This window comes from Cheilinus undulatus, linkage group 2 (genome assembly GCF_018320785.1).
Source record: "Cheilinus undulatus linkage group 2, ASM1832078v1, whole genome shotgun sequence".
NCBI classification, from domain to species: Eukaryota; Metazoa; Chordata; class Actinopteri; order Labriformes; family Labridae; genus Cheilinus; species Cheilinus undulatus.
Window position 1 is genome coordinate 29,597,912 of NC_054866.1, and position 18,235 is coordinate 29,616,146.

General features: G+C 39.7%; 1 protein-coding gene across 1 annotated transcript in view; it reads right to left on the minus strand.

The window, feature by feature from the left end:
- The window catches only part of LOC121522257 (Down syndrome cell adhesion molecule-like protein 1 homolog), a 173,559-nt gene that overhangs the window by 56,048 nt on the left and 99,276 nt on the right, over positions 1-18,235 (minus strand). The window contains exons 4-7 of the mRNA XM_041806429.1: positions 12,562-12,708; positions 10,495-10,773; positions 9,220-9,495; positions 6,813-7,112 (exon numbers count right to left, since the gene is read on the minus strand). Of these exons, the coding sequence (XP_041662363.1) occupies positions 6,813-7,112; positions 9,220-9,495; positions 10,495-10,773; positions 12,562-12,708 (1,002 nt within the window). The remainder of the gene's footprint in view (positions 1-6,812; positions 7,113-9,219; positions 9,496-10,494; positions 10,774-12,561; positions 12,709-18,235) is intronic.

Here is an 18,235-nt window from a genome sequence, read left to right on the forward strand (position 1 = left end):
AATTTTCACCCAGAAGGCCTCTGTGTTTAGAACAATTTTGCAATCCAAGCTTTGGCTACATGTTCTTCCACCTCAGCATTATATTATCTGATCAGCTGTTTGGTTCGAAGGGCTTTAACAGACACAACAATAAGAAACCAAACTAAAACTAGTTATTTCAGCTCAGTGTTCCACTTCAACCGCTAAAACATTGTTTTCATAAAGTAGACATATCTTGCCAACTGTAGCTTGTCTAATAATCAGCCATTAGTTAGTCTGGATGAAGAGTGAGGCAGACTGCAGGCATCTGTGAACTGATCGATGATCCTTGATCAGAAATGTCCTAAAGTAGTATTGGTAAGCCCCTCTCATGACCAAAGTTGCTCTCTTGGTTCACGGGCATGGGCTCACAGTTTGCACACCTACGACAGCAGGTAAGCTGGGATCTTTCCTGCTTGCCAGGAGAGTCTCCGCTAAAGTTCCTCCCACTCTCTTTCTTCCCTCTGAGCCTCCATCTGCAAAGATCGCTCCTCTGTATACTCCATGTGAAAAAGGTATCTTCTTTAGCCACAGTAAATGGCGCATCATCATCATCACTTGATTTGAAATCAGTCTTTGTAGTATTGTTTTAGTTTAGTTTGTTTTTTTTGTCTCTGACAGAGTTGCAGACCGAAACAGCTGATCAGCCACGTTGGGGCAGAAGAACATGTAGTTGAAGCTTGCATTGCAAAATAGTGCCAAGCACAAAGGTATTCTAGGTGAAAAACAAACGCTTCACAAAAAGTTTTGATTTAGTGCACAATCGAGCAAGCATTGTTTTTTGCCTATATTTACCTTAAACCCACTAATTTTCATGGAGCAACTGTACCCATCTGTAGAGCTATGATCTTTTCACTGACCAGTCCATCTTTGATGTTGTGTCACTATCAGAGGAACACTATGGCAGTGCACACTATCCCCTATACAAACTTTGTCTGAAGAGCTGCCTTTAAGCAGCACCTTTCTTTCTGTAAAGCTGAACAATGATAAATATCTTTTGCAGTATAAAGTCAGTCAGACTCTCAGTTAATGAGAGACTATAATCTTTTTTTGACAATGTGTTATAATGGTAAATTAGCATTTCCACTGGCCAGATCCTGATAACAGTTTAAAGGATGGGATTTTATAGATTTCTGACATTATAGCCAATAATAACATATGAAAATTCCAGATTATTTCAGATTATCTATGTCACAATATCAAACCATTCTACACTATGCTCAGTTAAAAGTTTTAGCAGATACTAGGGATGGGAGTATTTTTTAACTATGTACTTAGAGGGTCCTGGAAAAAACTAAGTGATGATGCTGTTTATTTGTAACCCCAGCATTGTTATTGGAATGTAAAGACTTCATATTGCTGAAAAATTAGAAAACAGACCATGACATTATGTGGGCAAGCTACAGTTTTAGTCCCTACATTTATATGCTTATATCTACCAGTACAACCAACACACCAGTTTAAAGTGCTTAGACATACACCATCATAACAGCAAGCTCAGCTGCTGTTATGATGTATTGCATGAGACCTAATTCTGTTAAAAATCTAATCCAATTCACAGTGGTCACTCCACTGCTCTTGCTGTGAAAAATAGCATTGCAGACTATTCAAGCAGGGGTTTGTTACCTAAATGCAGTAGATACAGAAAACAGTCTTTATGGCAAGTCAGATTAGGGGTTTTAGTGGAGCAGATAAGTGAAATATTCGTTCAAATAGTGATACAAGCATGAAATTTGGTACATATACTCTTCAAGGTCTACTCTTTTCAAAAATAATGCTGGCCACGCAAAAATCCAAGATGGCGACCGTTTTCCAAGATGGTTGACACATCACAATAAGCCCCATTGTAATGAGTAAAAAATTTGAAGAAAAAAAAAAAACACAATCATTGTCCAAGTCTAGGTTTTTGGACACTAAAATGGCAAGTAAAAGTAAATTTGTCCATGACAGTTGCGTATTAGACTTTAACCAAGATGGCGTCCAAGATGGCTGCCACAAAAGACAGATTTCGCCATATCTCAGCTTCTAATAGAGATAGACAAATGATTTTTGTGTGTAATCCTACCTTTTTCGGGTCAGATAATCTAATGGATTTGTTCCAATAACCATAAAGGCTACCTGAACTGGTGCATCAAAATGGCATTAAGGATGTCTGCCATGAAACATATATTTTCATTTAAAAATATTGCCCGGGGCGCCAGGTTCGAATCCGGCCCGAGGTCCTTTGCCCCATGTCTCTCCCCCACTCTCGCCCCTGTTTCTGAGTCTATCCACTGTCCTCCTCTAACCAAATAGAGGCACGAATAGGCCCAAAAACAAATCTTTAAAAAAAAATTGCCTATTTTGTTTGATCCTGTCTTCCAAATTTATTTATCCAACAAAGAAACAATACACAGATCTATACATATCCTGGCTTAAAACACATATTTTCAAAAATAACAGCCGCAGACTTATTTGAAGCGCTTGACGGAAGTACTGTGTCTAGCATTGAATTAGCTTAGCTTTGGCTGCTGTACCGGAGAATACGGCTAGATTACAGCAGCTTTTCTGACCTCATTTAACATCGCAGCCTGGATCTTTGACTCACTGTGGACTTAGAAAAGAAAGTCATAAGTTAAAATAGACTTTTAAACAGTTGTGTATGAAGTTGTAAGAGGAAGAGCTGCAGTGCTGGGTGCTGAGATCAGCCAAAGCAGCACTTAGCTTGTGTTACAGCCCCAGGCAGGCTGACAGAGACAGTACAGTGACTTTGTTGTGGTATAGCCATTAGACTTTGAGAGGAAAAAACACGTTTTTGCCTGCTAACTGTGCCTAGTTACAGTGGCAAGAGTCCTTGACATTCAGTTAGTTATCTGGCTACACGTAATGCTAGAGCTAAACATGCGATTGACTTGACTCAGCCTGAGCTGTGTGTCACAACTCACTCTCTCTGCCAGCTGTGGGACGGCATCACAGTTTTTCTCAGTCGCTTTGGTACATTTCTCAAATCATCCTCGACATTTGCAAAACAGTAAGTGCATTTCTCAAAACAATTCGTACAAATAGCAAAACACCATGGATTACCTGCAAAAGCCAGTCTTTTGCTCAAAATCTTTAGTTCATCTCTCAAAAGTAAATATCTGTGTCAATGAACATGTCAGTGCCATCAGAATGACAAGTCCTTGTGTCATTGTGTACGATTAAGACAATCAGATTGCTTAGTCATGTTGTCAATATAACAGTGCACTCTGGAGGAATGTTCTGATGTAAACTATGGCTAAAGTTTTGATGACAATTATTGTAAATTGTAAGCTACACCTTAGTGTATGTGGGAGATTGACTGCAAGAGACTGGACAAGATTCACTTTTCTGCTTTTACTGTTTGTACTGTAATTTGTTGACGATGTCATTGCGATACAGAAAAGAAAAGACAGTACTGCATAGCACAAAGAAAAAAACAAAAAATCAAAAGTAGAAATGTGAACATAGGACAGTCTTCTTAGGAAAAACTGTACATGCAGTGCTGTAGGAAATACAGTGCAGTCTTCCTACACCTCCAGATGTTCCTGTCTGTTTGGCCACAAATTCTTATCCACATCACAACGAATTCCTTCTCTTGTGATGCAGCATGGAAAGAATCTTTTAGAGTGTCTTATCCAGCCTCTGCAGGTATCTGCTGTGATGTCACCACAAGCTGCATCCATGGCAGCCAGAAGGGTCATCTGTGTATGTGGCTGGCGATCATATACTTTCCATCTCCATGCTGAGAAAATTCCTCAGTCATCAAATTCTCCTCAATCAAATTCCTTGATCATTGGTTGATCTACTGCTTCACATATTTCCTTTTGTTAGAGAAAGTCAAGATTCACCTGGGAGCAATTTACCAATTCAGGACAGATTTAGGGAAAAAAAAAAGTCTAATGAAAATGCATAGAAATATGCTTGACATATTATGACAAGATGTTCAACCATTTTGCATGTAAAGACTTATGCGATGAACTAAGACCCATTATAATACATTTTGATCAACATTACATAAGCAACTGATACTGTAGGAAACCACAGAGAACTGTACATAATAATTTGCATGGATGTACCAAAGCATTTGCAACTTGTTCAAAAAAAAAAGAGAAACTGCTTTTTTGATGTGCACAAGTGACACAATGATGTGAAGACTGAACAAGTAGTTTTGAGAATTTCAATTCTGATCTGAGAAATGTACCAAAGCGACTGAGAAAAACTGTAATACCGGTTTACCGCCCACCTCTACGTAGCACCGTTCTTTTAAAACCAGCTCCTCCAGCTCTGTGGTCTCTGTCATTGTCACACTGAGACAAGTGACATCATCAAGTGTTATCGGGATTGGACGGTAGAGTCCAAATCTCTACCGTAGGCCAAATTTATATCATTTATACCATCTACCTCATATACCGCACACCCTTAGCTGACACCGAACCCCATGCCATGTTGAGTTACACAGCAGTGATGTCACCAGTGTGCCCTGGTTGTGTGCTGACATTCACTCTATTGTAATTGTAAGCTCTCATCATTGCCTCAGTTCTGTACAAATGTGAAAATGGCTCCATTGGATTCTACAACCCAAGAAATGTATATGCACACCAAAAAATCATGTATATATGTTCAGTAGTATGAATATGTTAAATAAATGGCGGCCATCTTGGATGCCATCTTTGTAATCAAATTTTATATGACAATAATGAAAACAAAACTCATGAAGCTGGTTATCAAGAAACATTTTTTATCTTTAAAAAATCATTAGGCAACAATTTAAAAAATGAAATAAAGCAAAATGTGGTCAGGCAAGGCAGCCATCTTGAAAAATGACCGCCATCTTGGATTTTTGCATGGCCAGTGTTATTTTTTGAAAAGAGTAGACCTTGAAGAGTACATGTACCAAATTTCATACTTGTATCACTATTTGAACGATTCTTGTGAAATATGCAGTTATCCGCTGCAGTATTTGTGCCATTTCAACCAGCATTTCTTCCTCATTTGGTCATAGTCCTGCATGTAAAGACAACAGGGCATATGGTTAAGTAATTAAACTTTGTGGAGTTCTGGTTTGATTGAAAGGACTTCTCAACAAAGGCAGAAAGTGACCAGCAAAGGTGGGCAATGTGGTCTGCTGTGTCTGTCCACCTCAGAGCAATGACAGCAGGCTGAGGGCTCATCTTCTGCAGTGTTGCAAGCCGAGTTGCTCACTCTTAATGGTGAACACAGGTGATTCTAAAAGAGCTGCACAGAAACTGCATATAGTGGCCTGTTCTGAACAGGTGAGGAAGAAAGTTTAAATCTTTCCCACTGGGAGATACCCAAAAAGAGACCGTGGCTTACATACCGGTGAGACCTATAATCTGGATTTTAAAGTGTATGACAATATTTATGGGTATCATTACTATGTCTGTGCAGGTTCTATGATATATACCAACGACTATATCAGTCTAACTCTAATAAGCATTACAAAATAGTGTATGCTGTTAAGTTTGTAAAGGCTATTCTGTGAAGGCTGAAGACATATCAGGGAAATGGTAAACTGCCTTTAAAATGAATGTGGATGCTGCACTAAAATATAGCAAAGATAAGGCTTGTCTCCCTAGATATGTTGCTCCTATATCATTGTCAGGCTGTGAGCCAACAGGCAGACACAAAATGTGTTTAGATTCCTGGACAAATTTTGGGAGCTATCACTCAATCATCTGTCACTTCTTCTTGACCTTCTCACCGTTGTTCGTCTTGTATCTTTGTTTTTTGTCTCTCCTTCTTGCCCTCCTTCCCCCACTTCTCTCTCTCCTCCCTCTCTCTCTGTGCACTGAGCTTTAAAGTTCTGACGACTGAAAGATGTATTATTCAGCAGCACCCGACACAGTAACACACCACCACCAACTCACACAAACACATATACAGTTTACACGTGCTTCCTTCTGTTGGCCCAAAACTGAATGGGACAAGTTGAGTATATCGCATTCAGTAAGTGGGGAAGGGTAGTAGTGTTACTGCTTTTTCATGTTTGGTTCTGGGTGTGTTGGCTGTATTTGTGTCAGTTTGAGCTGTGTGTAGGGCTGGAGCTCTCTGGCAATAGCGCTCGTTCTCACTCCAATGATCATTCTGGCATGTCTCCTTAGAGCAGACTCACATACCACAACTACACAACCCACCACAGGACAGAGAGAGAGAGAGAGAGAGAGAGAGGAGAGATCCAGCCCTGTCCATTGGTGTCACTCTTCATCCTTGTAGTCTCAGACGACAGTGACATCACCAGTCCTGTCACCAGAGTTCACCATCAGACACTGGCACTCCTCTTCATTCCTCTTCTCTCATTTCATCTATTCTCTCTCTTTTCTGGCCATCTGTTTCTCTCTCTTCTAAGGTTTCTTCTTCTTTCATTTGTCTCATGTTCCCTTAATCTCCTGTTCTCTCCTTGAGTCACAGTTTTCTCCATATGTTTAGTTACAGTTTCTCCATTTTTTACTTTTTGTCTGCCTCTAAAAATTGCGAGGTGTTTGCTTTGTAATGAGATAATAGTACAGGAGACCGACTAAAAGAAAGAACGACAGAATGAGGCAGAGACACCGACTAAACAAGCTGCCGAAAAAAACACTGACTGCTACAGATAATAAACATAAAGGTGTATAAGTTGACAAAAATAAGAATAAGAGAAAAACACGCAGAAGCACACAAACAGAGAGAGAGGTAGAGATATAGAGGGGTACAGGAGAGGATATGGTTGAGGGTAGGGGTAAGGGTCAGGCTTTGAGAAGCCTCTGTATGACTGATATTTAAAAGTAGACAGGCACCTCTTACGTTTATGCGCGCTTGGTACTCGGCGCTACCAGCCGAGTTTCGTGCGGCGCACCGATACACTCCTCCGTCGCGGATCTGTGGGCTGCTCACGTTGACATGGCTCACAGTACTGCCGTCAGATAGCGTGTATTGGCTGGCTCGGACACGAGACAGATCCCGAGCCACTGGCTCATCATCCAGAGTCCAGGTGATGGTGGGAGGAGGGGCTCCTTTGGCTGCACACATCAGAGAGAACGGTTCACCTGGGACTACAACCCTCTCGCTGAAGGAGGCGACAATACGGGGTGTGCCATCTGCGGAAACAGTCATTTAAAGAGAGATGTGAGGTGAATATACATAAGTTTTAGCATTATGCAAGGTGGGAACAATTAAATGAGATGCTGGAACTTCCATCCAACTATCCATTATCTATATAGCTTGTCCAGTCAGGGGTCATAAGGGCCTAGAGTCCATCCTGGCTGTTATTGGTCGAGCGTCAGGGTACACCCTCCCCAGTCAACTACAGGCCTGATGTAAAGAGACAAAAAATAGGCACACTCACATCCACACCCATGGAAAAATTTAGAGTCCAGTTAACCTAACAAGCATGCCATTAGTCCGTGGGAATACCCAGAATACTGGGAGAGAACACATGCATGCATGGGGAGAACAAACAACTTCTACATAGAAAGGTCCCTTCTGACTGGGATTCAAACCAGAAACCATTTTGCTGTGAGGCAGCAGTGCTAACCAATTAACCACTGGGCAGTGGATACTTTGCACTTCACCTAGCAGATACAGAAGCTTCTGTTCATTGCCCATACTGGTGAATTGGTTTTTGTTTGTTGGTGAAAAGTGGATAGAACTTGTCACTGATGTCATGGTATGAAGGACAGGTGGTTAGAAAGTGTAGTGCTGTTTCCACCTCCTGTTGGCTGCAGTGGGTGCACAGACTTTCCTCTTTAGGGATCCAGCTTTGTCTGTGGTGTCCTCTCTCAATAGTGAGGATGTGCTCACTAAATCTGAATAATGTAGTTTAAGTTGGTTGGTTTTGTTAATCTCTCAGTTTACTGGAATAACTTAAAAACTGTGGCTGAACACATATTGTAAAACAAAAATTAAAAACCCTGTGTTTATTTGTGTCAGTCTCTGAATGCCTTTATTTGAGACAGGTGTCTATAACAGACAGGCTTTTATTCATAAACAAAAAATCATAACAGCAAACATGAGAACGTGTCAAAATTGTTGATTAAACCTTAAGTGCTTTTTCCCTGCATACAAAAATCAGCTGTCAAAGAAAGAAAACAATACATAAATTTGACCTTGCTTTGTAAGACAACTTGTTGCACTAAAGGAGGAGACAGAGGCACAGAGCTGTTTTAATATAGGCACTTTATAAAGCTGTGCAGATTTGTAAGCTTATGGGGCTGACCTAATTTGTAATGTGTAAATTATTTGCTCTTTCACACATATGACACACCATCGGCAAAGAAAAAACATTTGTCTTGATAGTTATTTTGATCACAGCAGTTGACTGGGATCGGCTGCCACTATAATCTTTATGGTACTTAATGTTATTTCTGGTAAGTGAATGAACTACGTATGAACTAAATGTAAATGATATGTGTATCTGACTCAGATCTCTTATTTTTCCGTAAATAATGAAAATCAATCAGATTTGGCTTTTCTAGCAAACACATAGCAAACGTATTCTTACTTTGGCCATTGAGACCAGTCGATTAAAAAACATAATATAAAATAGACTTTGTGAGTTGTGTGATATAGCAGAAGTAGAAAGTGAGTCCCATTTGTTTGCTCAGTAACAAATATGATGACCCAAGAGAAGTATTGCTTCATGAAATGGCTTGTCTAAACCCTGACATACTGCTATCGCCTGATGAGTGTTTAAATTTGATATGTTTAAACTTGCTGGTTTTGTCTGAAAAGCCTGAAAAAGAAGACAAAATACTTTATTTAACTAATTAATTAATCTTTGTCTCCATCCTTCTTTTCTGTTCTTTGATAATGAAAGAATTACTCTGTACTCTGATCCTGGTTTGTTTAAATTCTTGGCCTTATATAAGCCCATTTGGGCTGGACATAAGATTGTATGTATGACACAATGATAAAATAAAAACTTCAAACTCAAAACTTCATAATATTTTATTAAAGTATGTAAAATCGAAAAGATGCTGTGCTGTAGGGACCCACCACTGCATGTATGAAATAAAGACATTCATAAAATACCTTCCGGCATTCTTGGTGTATGTAAATATGTAATGAAAACCATGTATAATTAGTCTAATTAAGCATAAAAACAGACAGCCAGTAAGTCTTACAGTAGCATAATAACCCTGGTCAGTCTCCATTACATACACACTCATGAATGCACACAGCATTTGGATCACTTCCTGTCCTTACCTTCCAGCAGTATGATGGAGAAGTCTTGCGCCGTCTGGCCTTTGCGTGTGGCAAAGCACTGGTAAGCCCCGGAGTGTCTCTTTTGTGCAGCAGAGATAAATAATGTCTCATTGTGAGCCCCCTGGATGGAAAAGTGCTGATCAGGCAGGACAGGTTCTGTGTTACGGTACCAGGACACAGTAAAGTGAGGGGAACCCTGGACTGCACAGGATAGGATGACGGTACTGCTGATGCCTGTCTTTAGGTTTTTTGGAGACAAGGTGACCCGCAGTGGCTCTGTGGATAGAAAAGGACACACATCCAAGAACAGATTTTATGAAATTTAATTCACAAGTTAGAATGTAATAATTCAGGTAGAACACTAGGTGTGTCAAGGCCTACCAGAAGAAGTTTAATCATCATATTTTGGTGTGGTGTAGGATTGCCTATTCCTTGTATTTGTTTCAATGTTTCTCCCTAAAATATAGCATGTTTGTGTGGCTGACTGTGTGTGTGTGAACCGAGCAGCAAGGAAAAACCAAGACAGAAAGACAGAAAGACAGAAAGGGGAGGAAATGTCAGTGAGCAATAAAGCAGCTGGTGTTAAGAGCTGGAGGCTGCTGGATGTGCGAGTATGTGTGTGTGAGAGAGTGACAGTGCATGTGTAAGACTTCCTTCACAGGCAATAAGTGCACGTACTGTAAGTGTGTGGGTGCCACTGTCTATGCCCTGTCATAGGACATTTGTTGGATGTGCAGTGATGTGCCCTGTGGCCAGTCTGCCCCAGTGTCCACTAACTTCACCCTTTACCTAACCATATCAAACCTTAGCTCTGCATCTTTTTCAATAATCACCTACTCCTACCATCCCTTTCATTAATATGAAGCGTACTTTGAAATTATCCTTCATTCCCTCTCTCACATCTTCAGTAAACAGAGCGATGGAGCCTGCAAGGTTACTGTTCCGCTCTGACAACACAGCCATTCTTCGCTGAAGTCTGAGAACAAAGCAGGGGCACGAGCCGTCCTTGGAGATCAAAATCATGCTCGGTCAAGAAGACGGTGAGTTGAAAGGAGAGGTGAGAGGGCATGCAGGAGGCAAGGGGTCTGGGTAAGGCAACAGAGCTTAAATGATATCTCCTTCATGCTTATTCATGACCTGACATCACATTCATTACCCATGTCCATCTCACTCTTTAGCTCCATCTGTAGTTGTCAGTGTAGTGAATGGAGGATAGGGGAGATAGATCAAAGAGGTGTTTACTACTTTAGATGTATTACTTAGTGCTTTACCCACCTATGACATTGAGGTGACCAGTCACTTCTTTGGAGCCGAAGCTGTTGGTGACCTCACAGATGTAGTTGCCGCTGTCCTCAAGCCTCAGATCTGAAATGGTAAGGCCTGTGATACGCCGCGTCCAGCGGGAGTCTGCCGGTAATGGCCGACCATCCTTCAGCCAGCGGATGGTGGGGTTTGGGTATCCGGAGGCGATGCAGGGCAGCTCCACGCTGTGCCCCACCTGCACCTCACCGGACTGGAAACTGTCCAGCACTGACGGGGTGGACTCCGTAGGGTCTGAAAGAGAAGACAGTCATGCAATTTAAGAAACGTTGAAGAAAATGTATACCAATATCAAGAAAAGTAGGAGTTATTAAGTAAGCCTACCTCCATTGGTAGATACATTAAATATGAAGCTAGTGCTAGTATATGGATACATTATTCTAATCTTTAAACCTTCCAAACCCTGCTAGATCGCAGACAATCCAAAGCAGTAGCATGATGTTTACAACGTCTCAGAAACCTGTGGAGTACATTGTGATCTGAAGTTTACCTTTTTGCCAATCTAGACATGGCTCCTGGTGTTTATATCCCTCACAGAACATTTTTAATCCAGGTGTAACGCATGGTGTTTATTCAAAGCTTGGATACTACAAATCCACATAGCTAAATCCATTATAATATGACTATTTGTGAAATTTTTGCAATGTAAAATTTGTCAGTGTTGTCATCAGTCCTCCATTTTTGACACCGTATGTAAAAGAAAACAACTCCCTATTAGCCGGTTGGTCAATCACAATGCTCCAGTTACTTCTTCTACTGGTTTCTTGGCAGCAGCAACCACTCAGGGCCAACCAAAGATCAACAAGACACAAAATGCCTGTTTGAAAAGGAAGGAAAAAACAGTCCTCTATCACCCAAATAACGAAAAGAGGATGTTTGCGCTCCTAATATGAATTCATGCACTGAAATTTCACATGTGGACAAATGTGAATTGGTTTTAAAGAGATAAATAACAATGATAGTTTCAGTTGTGTGTTTTTTAGAAAGTTATTTTTTTCTCCTGATAGACAAGGCCTGGAGGAACTGAAAAAGCAGATGTGGAAAAAGCACTTGATCTGGGTTTTGATTTGTATTAAGTTCTATGAGATTCACTTTCTGTTCTTTTCTTTTACTTGGTCTTTGTGGTCATATAACTTTAGATACATTCATCTGACATCCTTGCAGCGCATGTTTTCTATATAGTCTGAGTTGTAAACAGATGCCTATAACTTGACTGTGCTACAAAGAATTGAGATTCTACATGCAATTTTGCATAAAAAATAAAGATGGACCAAAAGTTAAAAATCAGATGTATTACAGAGACTGCAGTGTAAAAAAGAAATAATATTGTTTTAATGATGTTGTGTGTCCTAATTGTACTGGAGAGACTGGGCCTAGCCAAGAACTAGTTGGGTGGTATCTTCCTGTATCAACAGTGGCTTATTTCATCAGCATTTAAGCTTGTTTCTTGTTGTGTCCCCTCTGACAGATCTATGCTGGCTGCCTAAGCTAACCACCTCTTTGCACCCATTCAATTGAACAAAAGAGAAAGAAGCAAATTTCTCCAAATGCCAAATTATGCACCCTTGAAACCAAGGCAGATTAGCGTGGGAATTGGTAAGATTTTAGTGATATCGATGCCATTATCGATTATTCTTATCAATTCAATTTTTTATCGATTCCCTTGTTGATTCCTTCCTGTGAATTTTCTTTTTGGAAAGTAGACTGTATAGGTTTTCACTGTAAACAACTCAAATTGAGTCTCTTTCTCTCTAAACACTGAACAAGATATACGCCACCTCCAGTGAGTCATGACCATCACACTTTACTGACTACCTCTCGCAAGACTGTTTTTCAAGGCATGCGGTAGTAAGGCATCAATAAGGGACTTGTTAATATTAAATGTAAATGATGTCAATGGATTGAACCAATTAGAAACAGTTCTCACCTGGGGCCAGTTCTCTTATCCCACCCCTAAGACAGACTCTTGTTTTGTAAGTTTATAGAGAAAATAATAAGGAGGACAGTAGGTTTTTTACTTACCCATAACAGAGAGCCGGGCTCCATTGCTCTGGCGAGTCTCTCCACTGTACTTGTGCTTTGTGATGCAGCGGTAGGTGGACAGAGCATCTTCCTTCTGGACCTCTGAGATATACAGAGCGCCAAATGAGGTCAGGAAGAAACGGTTACCTGTGGAAGAGAACAGAGAGAGGGAGAAGAACATGTGAGTCAGGTATTTGATGTTTTCTTTGAGAAGGGAGCATGTCTGTTTTTCTCTTCAGATGTAGACTTGATGATGATGGATTTTTTCTTTTTGGTAGTTTATAAAACACTGTACTGTCCACAATAAGTCTCCATGCATAATATCTATCCTAAGCATGTACAATGACTGATTTTGTGAGTCTGGAAATTAAAGCAATACGATTTTCTACAACACAAGCTGGGCTCATAAGCAATAAAACACACCTCTGTCAAACCAAATAGACGATCGATGCTATGGACAAGTAGCTGACTCTTCTAAGTTTAGTCTTCTAAGATAGTTGTTACACCATACAATAGAGATAAGATAAGAGATAATACTATGATACAATACGATACCATTACATGAGAGACGAGATGATGAGGTAACATGATATACAGTAACCATGACATGATACAACACTATGCAATACTTTCTGTCCCTGTAAGTACATCTATATAAATACTCTTTTGCTGCATACATTTATCTGTCTCCACAATGATTTAATGCACAACTACTGAATATTTGCCATTTTGTGCCAAACACTGGCCTGTATACTCTGTGAACTGCCCGATGGGCTGTAGAAAAATATGTATATAATTCTACGTTTGAACAAATAGAAATATCAATAAGTGGACTTCTACATGCCTCCTTTCAGTATTCTTGTGTTCAGAGACTCAGTTCTAACTGCTCTTTATTCAGAGGCCGTTTTGCAGGCAATCTTTTCATGTCTTTACATATCTGATCAGCAGAAAAAAAGCATTCCAACCAAAGAAAGACAACTATTCAGGGATGAAAAGTAATGTAAGATATGTGTAACTGTTTAAGCATGTAGATTCCTACTCTCGCCAAACAAGACCTTCTTGGCAAACCTTGAGGATTTTTATTAAAAGAAATCACTGATTTTAGGGGACTGGAACACACTAAGCCAGGCTGTCCCCTACTAAGTAGTTAAATTAGTGGTTCTCAACTGGTCAGGATTCAGGACCCACCACATCTCCTTAAAAAGAAACTGCAACCCAAATTGTAGAACATGTTCAACCACTTGTATTTTTTCATTAATAATGTTGCAGTTTGGACCCTTAATAAAAAAAGACAACAACATTTAAACAAGGAGCCAGAACAAAACAAACACATCATTACAGAAGGACATACATGCATCCATCTTATTTCACAATCAGATTCAGTTTCCTGCCCAAGTATGCTGACACAGCAAGGATCCTGACAGTTAGCTTGCTCTCAAAATACAAGAATAAAACATCAGATATGAAAATAAACACAATTAAAAAATATAAAATGTTCATGTTAGGTATTATTACTGCTGATGTTGGGCCAAATGCTGTCCTTTGGCCCCTGGAACACATTCACGACTCATTGGGAAGAGCTTGCAACCCACTTTTGGGTCCAGACCCACCAGTTGAGAAACCACTGATTTATTTGGTCAAATGTGATTGGTCATATTTGCCAATAATTAACTGATATTGAAATATCTTTTTTTTTTTAACTGTTATTGACCTATTTATCATCACAACAAAAGAGACAAACCACAGAACTACGTTTTTCTTCTTCTAGACTAGGAATTACATTTTATTCCATGTTGGACTTGATCCATCCTTTTTCACCCAATAAGTATGCTGTATGATGACCTTGCAATGATATTACACATTTCTGTTTACAACACAGAAAGCTATAGTCGCTACATCAACCAGAGAAGCGCCAGCAGGCACAGTCCTTCTACGTATTTATCTATTTTCCACACAGAAATGACTGGATGATCAAACAACATGTGACTGTAGTATAAAGACACCTGTGTCTGGAACGTTCAGTCACTGGTTAATCGGTGTTCCTGGCAACCATTACACCATGAAAACAAAAGAATACTCCAAGCAACTCAGAGAAAAGATTATTGAAGAGTATAAGTAAGAGGATGGATACACAAAACATCCAAGGCACTGAAAATCCCCCAGAGTTTAGTTAAATCCATCATCTAGAAATGGAGGGAATATGGCACCTGTGTAAATCTGCCTAGATCAGACCAGCCACACAAACTGAGTGATAGTGCAAAAAGAAGAGGAGACTAGTCAGAGAAGTCACCAAGACACCTATGACTACTCTGAAGGAGTTACAAGCTTCAGTAGCTGAGATGGGAGAGACTCTGCATACAACAACTGTTGCCCGGGTTCTTTATCAGTCAAAGCTTTATGGGAGTAAAGATAAAGTCATTGTTGAAGAAAACTTATATTAAATCTCGACTAGAGTTCACCAAAAGGCCAGTGTGAGAAAGCTGCTTGCTCTGATGAGACCAATGTGGTGCTTTTGGATCATGAGACACACCATACCCCCTGTAAAACACAGTGGTGGCAGCAACATGCTGTGGGGATGCTTCTTGGCAGCTGGCCAAGGAAAGCTTGTAAAAGCAGAGGGTTGTAAAAGTATGTGGCAAAATATAAGAAACTCCTGGAGGATAATCTACTTCAGTCTGCAAGAGAGCTACAGCTTTGGGAAGATTTATTTTCCAGCAAGACAATGAACTGAAGCATACAGTGAAAGCTTCACAGAAATAGTTTAAAGAGAACGAGGTGAACGTTCTGAAGCTGCCTAGTCAAAGCCAAGACCTCAATCCAATAGAGAATTTGTGGTTGGACTTGAAAAAGGCTGTTCACACCTGATCCCTGGGCAACCTGACAGAGCTTGAGCAGTTTTGCAAAGAAGAATGGAGTAAAATTCCTGTGTCCAGATATGCAAGCCTGATTGAGACCTATCCACACAGACTCAGTGCTGAGATTGTAGCCAAAGGTGCATCTACTAAATACTGACTTGAAGGGGGTAAATATTTATTCAGTCACTTATTTAACATTACACATTTGTATTTGATTGACATTACTTTGTAAAAACCTGTTTTCACTTTGACATTAAAAAGGTTTTTCGCAGATAAAGAAATACAAATTTTATTGACCATGATTTATTTATAAAATTATTAAAAGGGTAAAACATTTAAGGGGGTGAAAACTTTTTAAAGGCAATGTACATGTCTTGAAAAGGCCTACCACATGGGCTGACCAACTTTTAATATACTTTCTTAACCATCTAGTTACAAATACACAATTGTGTATTTTTTAAAAGTGCTATACAAATGAATACAGTTATAAAAGGACAGATATAGAGGGAAAGACAGAAAGAAAGAGGAGAGTTATTGCTGGTGTTAATAATTGATGTGTGAGTATGTTATGGTAACAACAGATTAGAGTCATTTTCATTTCGCATCAGTGACTACTCAGTCTCCACCGGATTTATCTTCATGTCAATAAAAGCTGAAGATTCACATGAGTGTGTTGGAAAGAAGGAGAGGAAGAGAGAGATGAGAGGAGAGGAGATGAGGAGAGTGTATTTCAGTGTTTGATTCTTTCCGCTTCTCTGAATCTTTTTGTATTCTGTTCCCCCAAAGGGTTATTTTAGACAGTGAGCACTTCAGTTTGTAGTAGATTGCAGACTGCTTGGTTTTGCCAGTGCTACTGCAGTGTGTGTTTATGTGTGTGCGAACATGCTGGCTGTTGTTAGCTGCACATGATGTTGCATCTCTTAGCAATGTTAACAAGACAGGACTTCAGTAAAACACAGGTACGCTGAATAGCTGAATACCAGAATACCAGAAACTAAACAAAATCACTGAAACACAAATATCTAAGAAAAAAGCAAGATATTACTCACACAAAAAATACATAAAGCACTCTGGGTGCTATAGTTATTGGGGTGGATAACTGTTCTGAGGAAAGGCAGCAATAATGTGAAGACTTTAGTGGTTTAGTTCGAGTTTTGATATGTCTTTTATTGGGTTTAGATCATTTTCTGAGCAACACCAAAGGTTGATGTATGATGACTGTATAATCATTTCATCTGTACATATATCCCCACGTAAAAAATGTTGATAGATTACTTTTTGTCAGTGCGAGTATCAATGAACACGTGCAGATATGAACGTGCAGTTGAGCATCAATAACAAAGCTAGTATGTGTTGCACACGTGTGTATTTTGATTGTGAGTGTCTGTGTGTCTCCTGCCACAAAGTGAGCAACGGCAATCGATGCGTTTTATGGCTGCACAACTCCATCCAAAGAAGATTTATTAAAACAGAGAGGACAGGCCTGGCTACCTGCCACACACACTTTCACATGCTCTTTCGATCCAACAAGACTGAGATGTAAAGAAGACTGAAAGGGTAACTTCTGGATTCAATGTTAAAACCTTCTGATTGACAAAAAAAAGAGCATCACTGCCGGGCTAGGCTCTCATTTCCTGCCACTTCCTCCCACTTTTCCAAACTGCAAATATATTTGTGCAGTTTACGTAGTGCTCTCTCTCTTTTCTTTGAAAATCAATTAATTATTTTTAAGATAATAAGGTTTCCTTTACTTTATGATTAACCTGACATGCCACTGCATTGGATGTATTTCACATTCATCTGGGAAACCTCCCATACAAAGTGTTCGGGAAGGGCAGGACTTTTAAAAACTCGGAAGAAGGTTGGACAAGTGCTCTGTCTGTCACATTTAAATACAGGCCAATCAGAGTGACAAGACAGAATGAGGTAACAGGCATGCACAGCTTCGATTGTAACCTGAATTGACAGGCAGGCACTGCTGTAGTTTATGAATAGTCGGGATGTAGATGGATAAACCTTGTGCCAAAGCAGGTTGAAAGAAGAGTGAAAACATCTTTTTCTTCATAAATGTGACGAACCTCGTGAGTTTGTTCTGGTCAGTAATTTCGCAATGACTGAAATAGCTTTCAGTGTGGTTCTTTGCTCCTCTTTTAATAAAAAAATGTAATCCAGTTCTGATAGAACGGCCACTATAGCAACAGCAGAGCTAAACGCTACACCAGTGGCAGCTGTTGCTATCAGCTTCTAGTACAACTAAACCCTGCCCATTGCTACCGCTGTGTTCTCTTCAAATAGTGCTGATTGGTCTGGTGCTGTTCTAAGCACAACTGTTTCAGACTAGAGCTTTGCATGACGTATTTGCCCGATGACAGACATGGAATCTAGCAAATCCATCTGTTTGCAAGGTAATTTATGATACCACTAATCATTAAAATAATAAAGAAATGACTATGTTTCCATTGTTTTTGTACTATTTTGACAGTGTGCCAGAATTTATCTGCCACTTTTCCAAATTTGAAATGGAAAATTCCCCAGTATTGGGTGTCAGTGTCTAAAACTTCTATCTTTGTTCTCATGGTATCAAACACATCAAAATCATCTTCAGCTAGAATATCACAGTTAATAATTATGGTATTGTGACGACAATTTTTTTAAAATTCTTCATTAAAAAAAAAAAAAAAATCAAGATTTGGGTCATCAGCATTAATGCAATAATTACAATTAATGTAGATCCATAAATTGTTCATACATTTTTTATCGCGATTTATTGCATGCTTTATTGTCCCTTTCAGCAAACTCTGGTTACGCTGTGTCAGCAT